Raw genomic sequence first — 13,572 nt, forward strand, 5'->3', positions numbered from 1 at the left:
GGAGTGATGAGGTCGGAGCCTAAATATGCTATACTGCTGTAATAACCATTTCAAACGGGAGTTGGCTGACTGAACTAATGTGATAATAAATGTGAAATATGTTATTGATTATTACTGTTATATTTATGTCATTGAAAGCGGCATGAGATGCATTATAATATTCAGCAGGACTCCTGGAAAATATGACACAATTATAATATAATTTCCATCCCTTACCACTTATAATATAAAATATTTCTACAGTAACTTGTTATATTTCTGTGTAATTAGTATTGTATACGGCTATTACACAAAAAACATTGTGACATGTCACAGTAGGAAAAGCACAGGTGTAAATAATAAAATCAATGATGGCTGAATTCCATTCAGTTGTTCAGTTTCAGGGTCCTGATATTGTGCGTGTTTGCTGACAACTGTGCTTTTCCTATTATGGCAAGTAAAAAATATGTCTGCTGTGAAAAATGTCTGCTGTGAAAAACCTAACCTTGTTACTCCATACCTGTATGTTTGTTTAAAATATTACTTGTATAATAGTAACCTAATTTCCGTTGTGGCTATTCAACAGTGAGTGTATGATATTTTTGTAATATAATATTAGTGACATGTATCCTGTTAGTTTAACAGTGAGGGAAGAAATTAGTTTGGCAGTTCTCTGTCACAGGTGGTAATGCTTAAGTCAAAGCTGAACAGTGTATATAGACTATTCTTAACACCACACCGAGTTTTACAGTGAGGACCAGTGCAAATGGAAGATTTCATCATTGCCAGAAGGAACACACACTGCTGTACATTTGGCGCCCAGTTACACCATCTTACCCCGTTCACTTGTTCTTCTTCAGCACAATTATGTTGCCACAATGTGGCGGCTGAGTCTTCCTGGAGCAGTTGGAAAGACGCTCAAAAGGGTTCCTTTGAAGTAACTGCTTATGAGAATATTTAGTTTTTCTTTCTGTCACATTTTTTATCTGGTCCAGACTTTCAAATTGGCCAGTTTTCCGCCATAAGCCTGCCTCTGTCCCCCTTATGTCTACACATTCAGACCATATATAAAAACATCAGTTATTTACATATAAAGACCTATATGTTTTCTGACACTAAATTCTGTGTCAAGATTTCTCTTGCTCACTTTCCCTTTCACCCCCACAATCCCAGGCACAAACAAACCACTGTCTCCATCCAGCTGACCATTCATAGCAACGGTTGCCCAGGGCAACACCAATAGGAACAGATGCTGTTTGGCTGCTCTGCCGTATGACCCCACTGACATTTGAACCCATTGTTTTTTCAGAAGAGGGGGTTTCACTCTGTTTCTTCTAAATTTTTAAGTTCAGCACTCTGATATATTTTGTCTCTGCAGCTCTGATGTTTTCTGTTTTTATTTCTCAGATATAAAGACCTTGTGATCCCAACTCTGGGAGACAAGAAGAAATTGTCACCAGAGGAGAAATGTCGCTCAGTTCTGCAACAGTCCAAACTCCAAGGATGGCAGGTGTGTTTGTGTGTGTTTTTGTCTTGCCTCTTTTTCTGTCTCCATCAATAACAAAAGATTTGCCAAATGTCTTAATCCCTGACCCTCTATTTGAAAGATCCCATGGAATCTTTGACAACTCGTTCCAGCTGTCCCACCTCATCATCATTCTCCTCACACACACACACACACATACACACACATAGCAGCAGCAGCATGGACCACTCCACCCCCCTCTCTGTCCTGTCTGCCAGGCTGTTGTGTCTGAGTGTGTGACCCTACAGGTCACATTAGCTCCTGCCTCGCACACGCATACACACTCCTCCACAATGCCCAGCAGACACCTTTTCATACAGCCCAGTTTTGCGCACACACACTCACCACTCCTACAAGTAGTAGGAGTGTGTTGGAATGAATAGTGTCTGTCAGTGGAAGTACGTCACCCCACAGTTCTGTGCACCTGGTATAGAGTGACCTCTGTCACGCCCCCCCAAAAGCCCTCTAAGCCAAGGAAGTGAATGCAGTGTCAACGTGCAAACCCCATTCCCTGCCCACACTCCACACCCACCTATTATCATACATCATTGCCACATCACTGCTCTCCCATCTTTCAAATAGAAAGTCACACTTTTCTGACATTTCCAGCTGAAGGCAGCCTCACTGGGTCACCTTCTACTCCCAGAAGCTAAGGATGATGGCAGTTTTACTCTACGTACAACAATGCTTTTGCATGTATGTTTGATCAGATTGTCATTGTGTGTGTAGATGGGCAGCAGTAAAGTGTTTCTGAGATACTGGCAGGCAGACCAGCTCAACGACCGCTGCTACCAGCTTCATAAAAAGATCATCACCTGTCAGAAAGGTAATGTAAAACCCATGTTGTTCTTTTAGGGTTCGTCTGTCTGTCTTTCACTGACACCTCTGATGTCTCTTCCTCTCTCCCTCTTCCTCATGTCTCAGTGGTGCGTGGCTGGCTGGTCAGACAGCGCGTTCATCGCAGGCTGTCGTTACAGCAGAAAGAGGAGTGCAACGTGCAGCGTTTCCTGCAGGGGGCAGAAGACATGGGGCTGCGAACCTACGACCAGTTGGTCATCCAAAATGCGTCCGACATTGCAAGAGAGAGCGACCGCCTGCGCTGCCATGGCAACAGCCTTCTCAACACCCTTGGCAACAGCCCGCCACTTGGTGAGAGGCCTGAGCCAGTGGGCAAGGAGGAGGATCAGCCTGTCAGGAGGTAAATTAGCACCTGGAAAATAAACAATCTGCTGTTACTGTCATTCACAGGATTTATGACTATATGAAGGAATCATTTGCATTTATAAATGTGTATGTGTGTTTCTACATGTGTGTTCTTGTCTGCGTGACCTGTTTTGTGATTAATTATGTCATTGTATCCCTTTGTGCTGTAGGCTTTTAATTGTACATTTCATGATGGATAGTAAGATAATGAGCTGTGTTATCAGATTGAATTAGTATTGTGTTGCACCTATGGAATGCTATCCTTATCTCCACCTCACTTCATTCTAATGTAACATATCATGTCTGGAGAAAATTGAATAACCTTTGAGCGAAAAGATAAAAAAGTAATAATAAAAAAAAAACCTTGTTTACAGGATACCTGAAATGACAATAGCAATTCAGCACTAATAAACCTGTAAATGTGTTTTTATTATTGTCATTATTACATAATACTGACTTTCATTTCAGCTGTAATAAGGCTTTCTGACAAATTTACAAAATATACGTGTACACTTAAATTTTTAGGATTTGTCTTACAGACACATACAAGTGTTTTGTTTCAAAACATCATTTTACATAAACGTAAAGCTTTGAAGCACCTAAAAAAGTCAATACAGTGGAAAATTATGCTATAGCCACAATTGTAACACAAAAATGTAAGAAGTCATCACACTTCAATGTATTATAATATTTAAATTAAATTAAATCAATACATGTTGAAATATGAAAAGAAACATGTGTCCAATGTGCATGTAACATCTTGCTGCTAGGACTGGAGACAGGAGCAACCACACGAATACACTCACATGCACACGTTTGCCCAAAGTCACCTAATTTCTTCTTTTTTTTTAAATGCCCTCCCCCATCGCCTACACATGCTAGACCACCCCCCTGCCTGCAGTTGTGGAACCAACAGATGGCTCACGCAGATTAGCAAAGGAAATATTAAACTGGATGTTATCAAATTACTGCAAGGAGATTAGATTTAAAGCATAATCTTTTTGGTCTTTATCCTCCAATTGGCCTCCTTAGCTCATATTTGTGGTATGACAGTTGAAGCAGGCATACACTGATTTTGAGTTTACTGATGATCTGAATGATATAATTAAGTCAATCTGGGTCAGAAAATTATTGGATGGGAAAAAGTAGTTGTAGCTAAAGCTGTTGTGCTTCTGTGAAAAGCATGAATGAAGTGAGGGAGACCATATAAATGGTGAATCTATTTCTTTCTTTCTTCCATTTCTATATGAATTCTGTGATTCTTCCCATTTTTAGGGTTCTGGAGAAAAGTGGGAAAGCCTATGAGGGCCCTGTCAACGGTGGCAATCGAGTTATTCGCCACTTTCGGTCCAGCTCAGTACCCATCCCACTTGCCATGGAGAACATGGTCCTTTCTTCTGCCAGTCAATCCATCAAACCAGCCCTGCAGCCGGTAGCTCATACCAACGAGGATGGGGCAGGCGGGGTTGGTCTTTCCAGTCCTCGGAAGCAACCTCCTCCCAAACCAAAGAGGGACCCCAACACTCGTCTGAGTGCATCTTATGAAGCAGTTAGTGCAGGGCTGATGATGGCGGCCAAAGAGAGCCCCACTCCAGAGGGGTATGGCTCGCCAGCTGGAAGCCCTCCTAAATCCCAGCTGTCGCCCACAGACCCTGCAGGTATATCACCTCTACTGGTCTTTAGTAGATAAAACAGATGGTGTTTTTTTTTGTGCCTCAGTGCTGTTGCCTTGACTCTGTCTGGATTTAATTGCTTCTTTTATCATTTCTTCAGCCTTGTCCAAGCCCCGTCCCCACAGTGATGACTACACAACCATGAGGAAGGTGCCACCCCCCAAACCTAAGCGCAGTCCCAACACTAAGCTGACAGGCTCATATGAGGAGATCAATGCCGTCGCACCCCACATCCACCAGCTGCGCCCTGCTGATGTGAAGCTGGCGTTGCTGTCCCGTGCTGGGGGATTTGGTGGGTTTGGTGGGTTTGGTGGTTTGATGCAGAAAGCAGCTTCTATAGATGCGCCACACGGGGTAGGACTGAGTCTGTACCAGGGCCAAGACGAGGAGGACGTGTACATAGAGATGTTGGGTTCCCAGCCACGTGCTCGGAGCCTCCAGGAGCCCCCTGATAGCCCGGAGCTGGCTGACTCAGAAGCCGTCTATGAGGAGATGAAGTATTTCCCTCATGAAGATGGTGGAACTTCTGCTGCTGTAGTTACCAAGGCAGCCAAACTGGAGGCTCTAGGCTTGGGCCTAGTGGGTTTAGGGACATCTCCTCCTCAGAGCGGGGACACCAAACGGATGGCAGCAGGGGTGACCGCTGTCATGGACATTACTCACTCACAGAACACGTTCAACAGCGGAACTCCCAAAACTCCGCATGGCAAAGATGGCAGCTGTGACATCCCTGCTCCCTTCCCTAACTTGCTTCCCCACCGTCCACCTCTCCTGGTGTTTCCCCCCTCCCCTGTTACCTGCTCTCCTGCGTCAGATGAGTCACCCCTCACTCCACTAGAGGTAAAGAAGCTGCCTGTGTTTGAGACAAACCTGAACTATGCTACTGGCCCAGATAGCCCCCTGTCCCCACAGTATGCCCGCCAGCGGGCTGACTCCTCCCCTAGCCTCACTGTTCTCATGCCAGAGAAGAAGTCCACACCTCCACTCACCCCTCCACCTCCACCTCCTCCCCCTAATGCCCTACCTCCCCCCTACAGACCTCCTTCACACTTTCCCTTCCCACCTGAGGCAAACTTCTTGACTCTGACGCGAGCAGCATCTGTCACAGGGAGCTCGGACTCCCCCAAAACCTCATCCTCTCAAAGAGCAAGTGGGGAACCACTGGGGAAGCCACCTCCCTACTCCCCAGTGAAGGTGTCTCGTCCTGAGCCACGGAGAGCCCACTCGTGCTCCTCCTCTCCCCTGCTGTTCAACCCAGCCAATGGCAGACCCCTGACTAGCCCCCTGGATGAGCTCAACACCCTGTTCAGCTCTGGACGCAGCCTGTTGAGGAAGTCCACATCTGGCCGCAAGATGAGAGACGGAGGTCTGTCAGTAATCCTCACACACACATGCACACCCACATTCAAACACACCAGCAGAGAAAAGCTCACAGCACATATATAGTTTGGAACATTTTTCCACCCAATCCTTGTTTTTAAATGCGTAAACATGTCAACAACACGTCACTTATAGGTTTCAGAGTGTGAAGCTCAGAGTGTGCGGGCTCTGGCCGTCGCCATCCTCACAGACCTGACTCCACCAGTGCACAAATGGTAAAAGACATGTAGCATGGGTCTAGTTTGGATGAAACCAGCCACGTGTGGCCACTCTCTTAATTATGAGTGTATGTGGGTTTATGTGGGAGGTGAGATGCACCAGAAGCCAACAGCCTTTCTCAGAAATTCCCCTTGTCTACATTAAAACCTCCTTTCATTCAGGTGTTGTAGCCAGCCACCCTCTTTGGCCCACTTGAGGCAGCCCATTTGTTACAGTCTCCAGTGCAGTGCCCTTTGGCTACTGCAGCTGCCTTCTAACAAGTTACCTAATGAGGTAGCTGGGGCAGCCCACTTAGCATCGCACTGCACTCTAAGTATGATTTAGCTGTGATGATGTGCATTGTAGCACAGTGCACTACATACAGAGCACATACAGGCTCTCTGACACTGATGCAAAGGTTGACCTTTGCAAAACAAGGCCAAATGTATTTGTCACACATGGTGAATGAAAAGGGAGTGTCCTCAGGTCAGAGGTTTTACACCCATAGATTACTTTGTGGTGCTTTTATGAAAGTGAATTTGCCATCTATGCTGCAGCTTGAAAAAGTGCAAGCATATGAGGGAAGGTAGAAGCTGTGTTGTTCCACTGTGTTTTTATCTCTCGTTCCTCCAAGTGTATTAGTTGTGGCTGGGTTAATAATGCATGAGCAGTAGAATGATGAGGATGGGAATCAAATATTTAACAACTCACTCATGTTCTACTGAAGGCAGTGTGACTGCCCAGCAGCAGTAAACAGGACATTCAGAACAGTTAGAAAAATTACCGCCAAGTGAAAGTATTAGCTGTTGGTGTCAAAAATCAGTCATCTTGCTAGAGGCTCATATTATTGTGGAGCTGCTTGGTTTGTTTCTATAATTGAACGCAAGTTCAAGTGGCAGGAAGCTGAACTCCTTATAAGAGACGGTATGAGAGCAAGTGCACAGGCTGACGCATATGCCTCACGTGACGTCTTGCGCTCGACTCTTCGTCAGCAGCTGGACCTGCGCAGGAAAAGCGCTAGCGTCATGGAAACAGTGTGTGTGAGACAGGAGAACCTGGCACTGAGGTTCACAACCTTGCTGTTATTTTGAGTAGGCAAAGCAATGCGCTCTGCTTAGATCAGAGTGCAGAGGGATGCCGATGGGCTTAACAGGATGGCCTACTTCCGCTCCCTCTTGGCTGTTAAATGACAGAGTGTGATACCTGACGCTGTGGGAGTGGCCAGGGGTTACAGCTGCTATCCCAGACATCTCTGTGAAGAGCAGCTGCCTCTCTTCCTCTTCCTCCACTTCTTCATCCTCAGGGAATGAGGAAACCACAGGAATGCCAGGGGAAGAGGGCAGGTGGTCTTGACAGGCTTCAGGAAATCACTGGCATGAGGTGTCATAAGACACCTCATGCCTTAAAACTCAAATTTCCTAAAATTGGATAAAAGTCCAATTGTCCCTCATTATAGTCTTCATTGTGCAAATCCAAATACTCACTGTGACTAATTTCTTCACAAGCATGCAACCCTCACATGGACTCCCTTCCTCTACCTGGCCTTTTGTCTCTCAGACACATATACTACCCCATGGGACCTATAGTAGAGTCTGCTAAATTTATATTTAGCATATCTTGTGACCATGGCGGAGACCACAAGGCACACATTCTCAGTGTGGGACAGCAGCTGACAAATTCCCATTCACACTCCTATGCACATATGTACCCACATTCGCTTACTCATTTGGGTTGCGAGAGCATGCAGGCCCCGAGGAGCAGCAGCGTCATGTGGAGTCACCTTCCTAGCAGACAGAGCAGATAAAAGCTAGGAGAAAATATACCGGAAATGATCGCATTATTTTTTGAATTTTTGAAAAAATGTAACTGTACTGTTGTACTCCACAAATGCTTTGATTATACTACGCATCTAAATAGTCATCTCACGTCAACTGTGTTTTCCTTTGGCTATGTTCTTCCCAGGATTCAATTCTAATATCAATCTGCCAGGGAGGGAAGAATGTGGCTCTGCCCCCACTTCACCTTCTCTACAGCTTCAGGACAAGAACGCCAACAACCACTCTCCTCACTCCCCAAGCCCTGCCCCCGTAGAGAACGGCAATCAGATCTCCAACGGTAACATTTACATTGATTAAACATTATTCCCCTCTCTCTCTACCCCCCTTACCTGTCGATCTTCATCTGTCTCTATCCAGAAAAGGCCAAAAAAAATAACTTAAAAAAAAAGAAGAAATGCACACATGAACAGTAGAATAAATGAAATAAATGTCTAAAGATGAGCATCATTTTGGTGTGTATGTGTACATCTAGATGAGTAAAGTGTAGAACTAAATGATGGATATCAGGCTACTTATACTTTACAGTTTGCATAAAGACTAGACTACTCATGTAATGAGGCTAACAAAGTGGCTAACGCCACTGACTCAACCTGTGAAGTAATCTGGTAGGCCAGACTTAGCTGTTAAATGTCCTTTTACCCTTCTGCACATGTCACAAGTCACATAATCACTTACAATCATCTTGGAGATGGCCGAAATTAAAGCACTGCACAGGCACTGAAGAAGGAAAAGATTACATAGACATAATGAAGTGACCTGAGGAATAAGGAAATGAGACCCCAGATATCATAAAAGAGGACCCTCATTTCTCAGCTGCAGACAGAGAGTGATTACAATATTCCTTAAATGCTCAGAGAGATTGACAGCCACAGTATCTTTCTTCATGGCAAAAGCAGATTCAACCCCTCTACCAAATGCTTGCATTTGAAGGTGAGGTGTCCTTCAGTCTGCACCTGTCTGTGTGTGGGTGGACTTTCACTCAGTTGTTTTACCCTTTGTAATGTGCTTTTGATATTGTGTGTTCAGGGTCGCTGGAGGATGAGAGTCACAGCAAGTCAAACTCCTCCAGCTCCACTTCTCTGCACAGACATATGGACAGCCATCATACTCAGGTAAACACATAAAGATACATTTTGGGAGTTATTATGAGATGTTTCATACTGATGTCAACAGGTGCCATTTCTTTTTGATGTAATCTTACTTTATAAAGTAGGGTTTCAGAACCTTATGTAGCACTCGCACCTTCACTGACTGATCTATCAACTAGTTTAAAACCTGTGACTGGCACCAATATACACATGCTTACACATATACACCCACACTAACAAACACACAATGACAACAGAACTTTATCAGGCCTGTGTTTTGTTTGGGTTTGTTGACATTTTGAGTGGACAGGAAAGTGGCCTCCTTTGAGCAACATGTATCCCTCATGACATGTGAGCTTTGTCTTGCTCTGTAGACAGGTGTATGGTTACAGGATTGAATTTAATGCACACAAGCTCACATACATGCTCTCATGCTGGAGCACAAACACAGCCTCTGATATATGCAATTGATAAAACTGATGACAAAGAGGAAACCATCTGTGAGTGAAAGAACCTTCTGAAAACTGAGACATGCTGCAAACTGATAAACACATGTATTTTAGAAAGCCTTAATAATTCAAAGACATAAAGATATACAGTAGATCACCTTACCTTTGTATTTTTGCTGGAGCAACCCGCGTCACTAAAGCATTTCACAAATTCACTTGTGAATGCCTTTCAGTGTCTGCATTTATTGGCAATTCATTCAAAATTAATTTGGATGTTTTTGACATTGTTTTCTCACCTACGCATAAAAACTAGTTTTGTGTCTTTGTTAGTCACAGATATCTGTTATCAGAAAACTATACGAGTATGAAATTTGACCAGCGTTCATTACCAGATAACTTCTGTGTCACTGCATTGTGTATTCCAGGATGCAGCTGTTCCATTCTGGTGCAGTTTCACCACATGGAAACTGATTCAGATTCATCACAGGCTGCAGTAGTCAGTGATGGAGTGTCACTGTCAGTGGTGCATGAAGCAGAAGAGCAAAGCACGTAGTGTCCCATTTTCAGAGACGCTAAGGACACACCATTCATAAGAAACTGCCTCTAGAGATGTGACGGTACACTATGTACCCACTTCACAATCCTCAGGTTGACTAAATGTTTAGGGTGAATTCACCTTATCCATTTTTTTTAAAGCTTATGTATGTGTGTGTGTGTGGTGTTGTGTGTGTGTGATAAAATACTGATGTGGCAGCACACCCTGTTTAAGGCCGCCTTCTTACCGCCTTTAAAAAAAGTCTGAATCACATTCCTGATGCTGTTCTCTTCCACAAATGACCCCCTTTTACTCTCTCCCTTCATTCTAATGGCTGTTACTCTCACTCCCTCCTTTATCTTCCAGAGGGGTCATCTCAACTTTTCTCCGTTCGGTGCGGGGGCCGCCCTCTAAAACAGCGAGGGGGGGCAGGGGGGCTTACTGGAAACCCTGTTCACATGTAGGGATGTGGTGAGTGTATGTCATTCCTCACTGCTCTCCACCCTTAATAGCAGTGTTTTTCATAGACCCAGTGTGGGGACAGTAATGATCCTCATTTTGTAAAAAAAAAAAAAAAAAAAAAAAAAAAAAAGCCTCAGAAGTTTTGTCTATATTTAAAGTAATACTCCACCCAAAGTCTATTTTTGAAGTATGAATGACTCCTGTAGACCTGAAAAGACTAAAGAATTTTTAGTTTGCTCCTTTTTGGAGAATGGAGGCTCATCTTGAATCCATTGCAGTTACAATGGATTCCAATAATAAGTCTATGTGGATGAAAAATTACAATGTTTTGATCAAAATTCAAAGATTCAAATCTTCTGAAAATCTTGAAAACCACTGCTTTTGCAGGACATCATCATTTAGCTTTCCTTGCTCCCATTGTTTACTGTGCTCTTTGTCCTTTAAACACTGGTTTGGATTCAGATTAGCTATCTGCCCTTTCTCCTGTCGGGGGGCAAAAAGTCTGATCCTAGAATTGGTGATGATGCTGCTGCTTTTATCCTCTTTTTTTTTTCCATCCGTCTTTTCTGAAAGGAAACTGCAGCTCTTGAGTTCAGCTAGACTCTCTACATCTGTACACCTGCACAATCTTTCCTTCTCATTTGAGACTATCAGCATTGTTTCTTGTTTAGCGAGATAATGGGATGCTAAATTCAGAAGATTTGTAGTCAGTTTAGTTTAGTTCAAAATTATACCAGATGTATCTGGTATGGATGATTCATCTGCTGTTCAAGTATTTATGTATTTTAACTCTGGACTCGTATAACAATAACAATAACTATTCCATTTTTATTTCTGTAACTTTCTGGCAGTACTAAAGGGAGCAAATTTCTCCCATTTAATTTATTTATATTTTCACTTGAGGCAGCAGTGTGGTTGTCAGCATCTTACAGGAACAGTTTCAAGGTTGCATGTGACGTAGGAAAAATTCAAGAAATAAGAGTTTTGAAAATGTTATGCCAAGATTTTGGACAATCCATTTATTGGATATGGATAGAAATGTCAGTACTGTGCATCCCTAAACACAAGATTAGATGATCAATGTTAAGTAAATGCATCTTACAGTGGACAGTAAGCTTCCTTGTTCCCTTTGATGCTGTCCTTGGATTAGCATATGCAAATGATAATGCAAATGAGCCGGCATGCCAACACTGATAGACTTGATACTTGAACTTTGAGTATGTTTTTTAATTTAAGAAGAGCTGCAGTTTTTATTGTTGCTTGTTCATCTGCTGGGATTTTATGTTGCTGAATCCATCACATAACCCCCTTTTTTTTAAACCTTTCTAAAAATATTTTCCGAATTCTTTGTTGTCTAACTAAAAGGTGTATAACCTTAGAAGTCACTCCACATGTTCATCCTCATATGATGACGACTAATTACTAATCTCTCTGCCAGAACTGGTCAGTGAAGGTGTGGCTGCTCACTGTTACCACTGAAACGTGGAAAAAGAAACACTTTCATCTTAGTTTCTTATTTTACTAATCGAGTGAGTTGTCTGGAACAGGTTCATTACCATGAGTTCATTCAAGAGATGGGAACAACTCTGCGACCCAGAATGCCTTTCAATTAGCTGCATTCCAGACTGTGTTTATGTAGGATTAGCAGATCTAATGGGATAAATGAAAGAGAAAGGATGAAGGAAGAAGAAGGGGACGGATAACTCAGTTAGGAATGAATGGACTGGCTTGTTTGGTTCCTGTAGTTAGTAGTCAACAGCAGTCTAGACTAATTATATAAAGAATAGACAGACAGACTGTTTTGCCAGCTAAATGATTGGATGGTACAGAGATTAATATTCTTTGTTTTTCCCTTCTGACAAGGTCTAGGCAGATGTAATGACATTTAACGCAGGACTGACTGTGCCACATGTTTGCTATTCAGAATAACAACACTTTATTAGTGGCACCAATACATTGTAATGCATTTATATTCTGTGCTAAGGGTGTGTAGGTGATGTACACACCAGCACTGAATGGGATCAGTCAGAAGACATAGGGTTTTGCCCATCCGACATTTATCTGTCTGTGTGTACGTGTGGGCGTGCACACAGTAGCATGAATAGATAGGTGTGTTTGTGTGTGTTTTATGAGGACAAGCTCAGAGGTTATTATCCCACTTTGTGGCCTTAGGACATCTAGTCTGTGAGAGTTTGGAATGACCACTAGTTATCCTACATTACCATATTATTACCATAACATTACCCATTCATTAACATATTGGTTTGGATATTGACTCCCTCCCCCATGCCCTTTTGTGAGGGAATACGAATAAGCAGAGATTCAACAAAAAAACAGCCCTGTGTTGGGTGGGGGCCTGTTGTTTCAGGTACCAGTGAGACAAAAAATACTGAGAAACAGATTATTGCATTCTTATCAAACAACAAAACACTACAAATAATCTACCAGGAATGTGTCCTTGTGCGTATTTAATTGGCCAACTCGGCACCTTGCAGAATGACATCGCATTGCATTCCTTAAAAAGTTTATCTCGGCCTTGCATTGTTTTTGCCAGAGCCCTCTGCATTGGAATCCACCCTCTCAACACATGAATGAATGAGGGGGCATCGTTTTTTCATGCAGTTCTCTCTCCCCTGTCCTTTTTTAACATGAAAATTGTACACAGTGTGAGGGCCACATAGAAATGGCTAAATGACTGAGAGCAAATCCCTGCAGCCAGGTTCCAAAATCCTGCAGAAAAAGTACAAGTTGTTAGAGCAGCATATTATTGCTTGTGGTTTTGGAATGAAATGTTTTAGGGATGAGGTAAATACAGAAATGCCATTTTACCACGATGCTGTGCTGACACTTTGAAGATAAGTATTAAAATTATTTAGGGAGGGGTTCAAGGCCAAAAGCTATGAATCTCTCAAAATGATCTTCCCTAAAAATAATTTGGATTGTCGGAATTGTATGTGATGTTAATTGCTGTGTGTGTGTGTGTGTGTGTGTGTGTGTGTGTATAGCCATGCATTGCAGAAGGACACGGTGTTCCTACTTGTCTACTGTTCCAGTAGCTGGTGTTCCTGGCTGGCGCCAGTGCAGAGAATAGCCTGGCAAGGAGGTGTAAATTATGGATTAGGTCGTCGAGTATTGTACTAGGCAAACAGTCTATATGTGTGTATGTTTGCATGTACATATGGACACTCACAGGTTTATGGTTCTCCAGATATGTGCATATGATCCTGGCCATGTACTGTATG

The 13,572-nt window shown here is 43.1% G+C and overlaps 1 protein-coding gene across 3 annotated transcripts in view; it reads left to right on the forward strand.

Moving 5' to 3' along the window:
- The window catches only part of myo16 (myosin XVI), an 88,155-nt gene that overhangs the window by 69,581 nt on the left and 5,002 nt on the right, over window positions 1-13,572 (forward strand). For 2 of the 3 annotated variants that reach the window (XM_035676552.1, XM_035676551.1), the window contains exons 28-34: window positions 1,387-1,489; window positions 2,234-2,330; window positions 2,429-2,702; window positions 3,983-4,365; window positions 4,481-5,746; window positions 7,921-8,073; window positions 8,823-8,908. In XM_035676552.1, coding sequence (XP_035532445.1) covers window positions 1,387-1,489; window positions 2,234-2,330; window positions 2,429-2,702; window positions 3,983-4,365; window positions 4,481-5,746; window positions 7,921-8,073; window positions 8,823-8,908 — 2,362 coding nt within the window. Of the gene's footprint in view, window positions 1-1,386; window positions 1,490-2,233; window positions 2,331-2,428; window positions 2,703-3,982; window positions 4,366-4,480; window positions 5,747-7,920; window positions 8,074-8,822; window positions 8,909-10,234; window positions 10,340-13,572 lie in introns of all 3 variants that reach the window. The other variant, XR_004797297.1, reaches the window with a different exon arrangement.

This window comes from Morone saxatilis, unplaced genomic scaffold (assembly GCF_004916995.1).
Source record: "Morone saxatilis isolate NCDOM2014 unplaced genomic scaffold, NCSU_SB_2.0 Contig5, whole genome shotgun sequence".
Taxonomy (NCBI): domain Eukaryota; kingdom Metazoa; phylum Chordata; class Actinopteri; family Moronidae; genus Morone; species Morone saxatilis.